This window comes from Monopterus albus, unplaced genomic scaffold (genome assembly GCF_001952655.1).
Source record: "Monopterus albus unplaced genomic scaffold, M_albus_1.0 scaffold6.1, whole genome shotgun sequence".
NCBI lineage: Eukaryota > Metazoa > Chordata > Actinopteri > Synbranchiformes > Synbranchidae > Monopterus > Monopterus albus.
Window position 1 is genome coordinate 4,229,756 of NW_018127886.1, and position 5,613 is coordinate 4,235,368.

The 5,613-nt window shown below is 45.8% G+C and overlaps 1 protein-coding gene across 4 annotated transcripts in view; it reads right to left on the reverse strand.

The window, feature by feature from the left end:
* Window positions 1–1,265: 1,265 nt before the first annotated feature.
* Window positions 1,266–5,613, reverse strand: part of noc2l (NOC2-like nucleolar associated transcriptional repressor) — a 70,296-nt gene continuing 65,948 nt past the window's right edge. For all 4 annotated transcript variants that reach the window (XM_020614756.1, XM_020614747.1, XM_020614763.1 and 1 more), the window contains 4 exons: window positions 4,688–4,801; window positions 4,403–4,538; window positions 2,642–2,737; window positions 1,266–1,593 (listed from right to left, as the gene is read on the reverse strand). In XM_020614756.1, the coding sequence (XP_020470412.1) occupies window positions 1,466–1,593; window positions 2,642–2,737; window positions 4,403–4,538; window positions 4,688–4,801 (474 nt within the window). In that variant the 3' untranslated portion in view covers window positions 1,266–1,465. The remainder of the gene's footprint in view (window positions 1,594–2,641; window positions 2,738–4,402; window positions 4,539–4,687; window positions 4,802–5,613) is intronic.

Below are 5,613 nucleotides of genomic sequence, written 5' to 3' on the forward strand. Positions count from 1 at the left end.
TCTGTAATCACTTCAGTGCAACACTTCTGCCTTAACATGTGTTTATGAAGCTCAAAATGTTTGTTTTTGGTGAGATTGTCAAATGTATAAATTCAATTATGAGGTCATAGTTAAAAGAGTCATGTTGTACTGGACTACATTATATTCAGAGGTGTGCCTAATATTCTGACCCTCTCATGTATATCAATGGGAAGGACAAAAATAGACACCTCTGAATATAATGTATAGTCCAGTACAACATGACTCTTTAACTATGACCTCATAATTGAATTTATACATTTGACAATCTCACCAAAAACAAACATTTTGAGCTTCATAAAAGTGTTGCATTGAAGTGCATACAGACGTACAAGTGGTCATAATGTTATGAGCGGTGTATATGTACCTCATTCTCCTCAGGTGTCTGGTTCTTCTGTAAAGACATGCAGGAGGGGGTGTGTGAGAATGAGTGAAGGGGAGGTGACCTATGGGGGCACAGTTCAGGTCAACACCAGCTGTCAGAGCGCGAGGTTCAGCTGCGGGCCAAAGCCTCCCTGCCTGTGGGGGTAAACCTGATCCTCCTCATACACCCACACACACAGAACGGGAAGCAAGAACAGCCCCCACTCATAATCCTTCAAAGAGTTCAGAGTGAAGCTGTCCACCATACACACTACTGGGACTTCCCCTCACTCTACACCAGAAGGTTCTGCATTCACCAAAATGTGACTGTTTCTCTCAAATCAAATCTCCATTTGTGGTGCTTAGAAATCCTCCTTTCCCTTGTGTTGTACACCAGTGAATGCATGCAATACCCGTCCACCGACCAAAGGCCAGTGTTACCTTTAGTGTAGTGGTAAAGTCGAGAGAGAAAAGGGGATACGTTGAGTAGGAACACCGTGTCTGAGCATGCTCTCACACAAGCAGAGAAGACAGTGGTCTGGACCGGGGGGATGGGGTGTCTTGGCACAGAAACAGACCAGCCTGTGTTGCTGCTCTACCACCTGGGTAGAGTGTTGGCAGAGCATCAGACGCCAGCCTGGCACAGCACTGCCGCCTCGGGCCTCAACACCCACCTCTCTGTACCCCTCCTCTTGGCCTGCCCAGCCTGGCTCGGCCCGGCTCTGCAAGGCTCACAGCCATCTCCAAATAGCCCGTCCTCACAGAGCCTGCAGGTGCCTACAGGTGTGCGCATGTACAGAGCACACAAACAACTTATTCCAGGTTCACTTGTGCATCAACATGCACATACACGCTTCAACTATTTTTAAAAAAAAATAAAAAAAGGATTTTAACCTTTTATTTTTTTCCAATTTCAATGCTTAAAATTATCAACATGTTCTATACAGGTGAATTATATGATGTACGCCATTAAAAAGCAAAGAAAATACAAACAAGTCTGACATTATTTTAAGGCTAGGAGGCTGTAATGTAGAGAGCACACAAGTCACTCAGGTGAGCTCGAGTGGGTGTGTGTTCATGAGCCTCAGTCATCATCAGACAGCTCCAGGTCCTCCAACACATCCTCGTCTCCCTCTGCTAGTTTGATCAGAGCAGAGGACGACAGCGGCTGAGGAGCCTTGGAGGCCTTTTCGCCTGCTTCTTCATCGTCATCTGAAACACAGACAGGAGGAACAGAGGAACAGTTTGAGCTCAAGTCATCACATTTATTCCATTTGACCATCTACAGTGTTGCTGCTTGGGTTTAATACAGTTTTATCCAGATATATGGACTAACCTCTGTGGATGCATTTCATGTTTTGGGCAGTAAAAACAACTTTGTTATATGTGACATTCCTTAAATACATTGTACAGAGTAACAGATGGTTGCTGTTCTGTTAATTTGTGCATAAATTATTAATTAGTGGAATTTAATTAGGTAATTAGAGGGCAGGAATTTCTGTGCAAAGTTATTAATTTGAGGGTATGATTTTCACCATCAATCTGTTAATTTTCCAGACTGATTAGTCCACAGAATATCAGAAAATAGTTTCCCAGAATCCAAAATGGCATATTCAAATTGCTTCAACCAAACAGTTCAGAAACCAAAGATATTGACTTGACACCAATATAAAACTAAGGAAGCAGCAAGTCCTCACATTGAACTGAAATCACAGAATATTTTTTGTTCAGTCTCTCAACTATACCAATGCTAGCTAATGTTTGTTTTGCTAACAAGTGACCTAGCACGGTCATGACTGTACCTTTGTTTTTAATCTAGGAGTAATTCAAACTTTGGTTACAGCTAATGTGACACACAGTGCTAACGTTCCATGGACATTCTGCTGGATTGCCAGATTCACTCGTTAGTCAGCTGACACTAGCTTCAGAGTGAAGGTTGCCTTTTGAACAGTTTGTCGCAACCAGGCATCTGAAGTTTACGTCGTTGCAAAATGATGTGGAGGAGAGACGAGCAGTTTCTAGTGCGTGTTTGCTCTGAGTCTTGCTAGACCCTCTAGCAGCTAAAAACAAATTCAGTAGAGTACCTTTGCATTTTACCTTGAATACCTGGCAGGCTCTTCATTAATCAGTATAGACATGCACTGTTAATATAGTTTGTTTACTAAATGAATAAACGCGTACACAGCAAACAGCACCTTCAAAATGTTTGAAAATGACTCATCAGTCAGTGCCAGCAGCTTTCTGGACGCATTTCACCAACCTGAGTCTCCTTCCTCCATGTCTTCGTTGTCGCTCATGTCAGACAGATCTTCAAGATCATCATCGTCATCATCAGACCCACTGCTGACATTTTTACCTGGGGGGAGAGAGTGACAAACATTACACTGCGCTAAATTGTGTCTATTGTTACTTTCTTCAGACATCTTCAAGTTTGTGTTGGTGCATCGCTGACGCTGCCTCTATGTGGGCCAGGTATCAGAGGCAGCTCATAGTGGGCATTGCCTCCTGAGATGGAACTGAGAGTTGATTACAGATGCCTGCTGCATAAACACCCATGACAGTTTACTACCAGCAATTTCAGACATCTTATGCTCACGGCCTAAATATAGCAAATGGAGATAGTAGGCAGGTTCCACAGCAACAATAATGATGGGAGAGTTGGTGTGTGTGTGTTTGTGCTATGGAGGGAAGTTGGGAGTTTGTCTTAAACTGTGCTCAGCTATCCTCAGAGCATTGTGTGTGTGTGTGCGCCGTCTAGCCAAAGGGACAACTGGGGTGCACACGCTTTGAAGTTGAGGTGTGATGAGAAGCTGGAGGTGTGGAGGAGAGAGAGGCAAAACAGAGCTACTTCCTCTGTTGGCTGCATTGTGAACTGACGCACACACAGGAACAATGCCTATTAAAACATCAGGTACGTGCCTCCGCATCAGAATTTAACATGACAAACATTCTTTCACTTGCTCAAATTTTGGTGCTCACATGGAGCTACACAGACTTGAGCGGTACTTTACAGGTTGCACTCAAACGACCTGGAGGACTTATTACCCACGCACACTGAAACCACATACATGAATCTAAATCAAATGCCCCCTCCTCTCACACTCCCCCGTCTTTCCGGGAGTGCGAGAGACCACAAAGAGCTTTGGTGAGCTGCCCGAAAGCTTCTGGCTCTTCAAGACTGGACGACAAAGTGGTGGGTGTGCATTTGTGTGCTATCATCAAGATGTGTATGTGTGTGTGTGTGTGTCCACGCACGTGTTGTCAGAACATGCAGGGGCAGCTGGTTAAAGCCCACACAGCCAGAAAGAGAGCGAGAGGACTAGAATGAAAGAGGTAGAGCAGAGGAAAGAGAGAGGAGCGGCCACCTCTGGCTGTTCCACTGGGCTGGTTTGAATTAGGAACCCCTGCTGGGATCCAAGTCTGTACTTCCTGTCAGGGGGTTTCAGTTTGTGCATGTGCACAAGTGGTGGGAGGGGTGGAGGAAAGACAAGTGAAAAGGGAGGGTGGAAGGCCAGAGAGTGAGAGGCGGAGGCCCACCGCTTGCCAGAAGCTACCCATCCGTTTGTAGGGACTCTCCCTACAATGAAGTCCAGATGCATAAAAAAAAAAAAATCCCCCTACAGCAGAGGGCTATTTTCTGCTTTTGCGTGTTTGAGTGTAAAGCTGTAAAAGCGAGGATGTGGCTGCCCGTGACCAGCGGACAACCCCAAGAGGACGAGACATGTTGCTCCCTGGCTCCTCTAAGCGGAGAGAGAACCGAAATATCTGATAAGCCAAGAGATTGAAGTTCGGTTCCTGAGAAAACGCTGAGATCCCTGTGATAACCGCTTCCCAGGTCATCTGCTTGATGCAGCCAATTGTTTAAGGTGGAGGCTGTCCCAGAATCCCTTTACTGTCATCACCTCTTAACTTTGGTTTTGTAGAGTAAAGATCAGGCTGCAACAAAACACAGCCCCCTAGAGGCCAAGGTGGGCAACACACTAGTTGCAAAGTACAAGTGAAAAAAGGAGCCGGTAGTTACCTCTGGGTTTGAGGCCTGTATCTTCTTCGCCTGATTCACTGTCAGACTCGAACAGATCCTTGAACTCCTTCTTATCTTCAGCCTTCTTCTCTTGAATCTTCTTCCGTTTGATCTCAGGAAGGTCCAGATCCTCCATCTATACACAACACAAAAACAACAAGGTCACACAAGCCTGCTCTGATGGTAATTTATGTAAAAAGGCGATTCTTGTGTTATTCTGACATATATTTAAAAAAACACTAGAAGTGATTCCTGACAACTTCGGCGAAATGGTTGGACAGTTACCCTCTCTTTGCCTGAGATCTCCAGCTGGATCTCCTTCTCCCTCAGCTTCTTCCACTGGCTGTAGTACCGGCTGAGAGGAGTTCCCTCCTCCTGGACCTGCTTCTCCCAGGCCACCTGACAGAGGACAGTGTGATTAACATCTGTGTTGAAGAATGCATATGCAGGTGTGGGTGTTTGCATTTAAGGCAGCTGTGATAAATAAGAAGCAGATTTGTGCCTAGGCTTACTGGTAAAAATGAACATCCAGGGTGGTCGTTAATATTTGATAAGAGAGACTTGCAGGGTCACTCGGGCTCTAAAATGCTCTCATTACAAGCGGCTTTGCATCACAACTTCACACCACTCGATCAGGTGAAAGAGATGGACAGATGAGACAGTGCTGATAGTCACAACATGTGGAACAGAGACAAAGTGGAGATGGCTGGAAACACAGACCAGTGGATCTTCTCCAGCCTTCCCATAAAGGTCCTTGTGGATGATATTGATCAGGCCCAATCACATTATCTGACCAACAAATCCAATAGAGCGAACAGACTGCGGCCTCCTGTGCCTGTTAACTTAGCGCATTTACAACAATTTGCTGTGTGGATATAAGGATGGGTGACATGTACCCCCTCCCAAAACAACAAGACAGTAAAAATTTTACTTCTAAATTCAGCCTACACTAAAAACAAAACAAAAACCTCCACAGGGGAGAGAAAGATGAGAGAGACCAGAATGTGACCTGGATGGAGGCAGGGCATCATTAATTAGACTAGCTCTCAGTTCAGGTGACATGTCAGCGGGGGGCCAGTGGCCGGAGGAGGGGGCTGTGCCCTTTTCCATAGCAGCAGCAGCAGTAGAGCTGTCCCCGCTCCTTCGCCTGCAGTGACACCTCTCCTACTGCCAGAGGATGGCATGGAGACAGCCGCCGCTGAGCAGCGCGC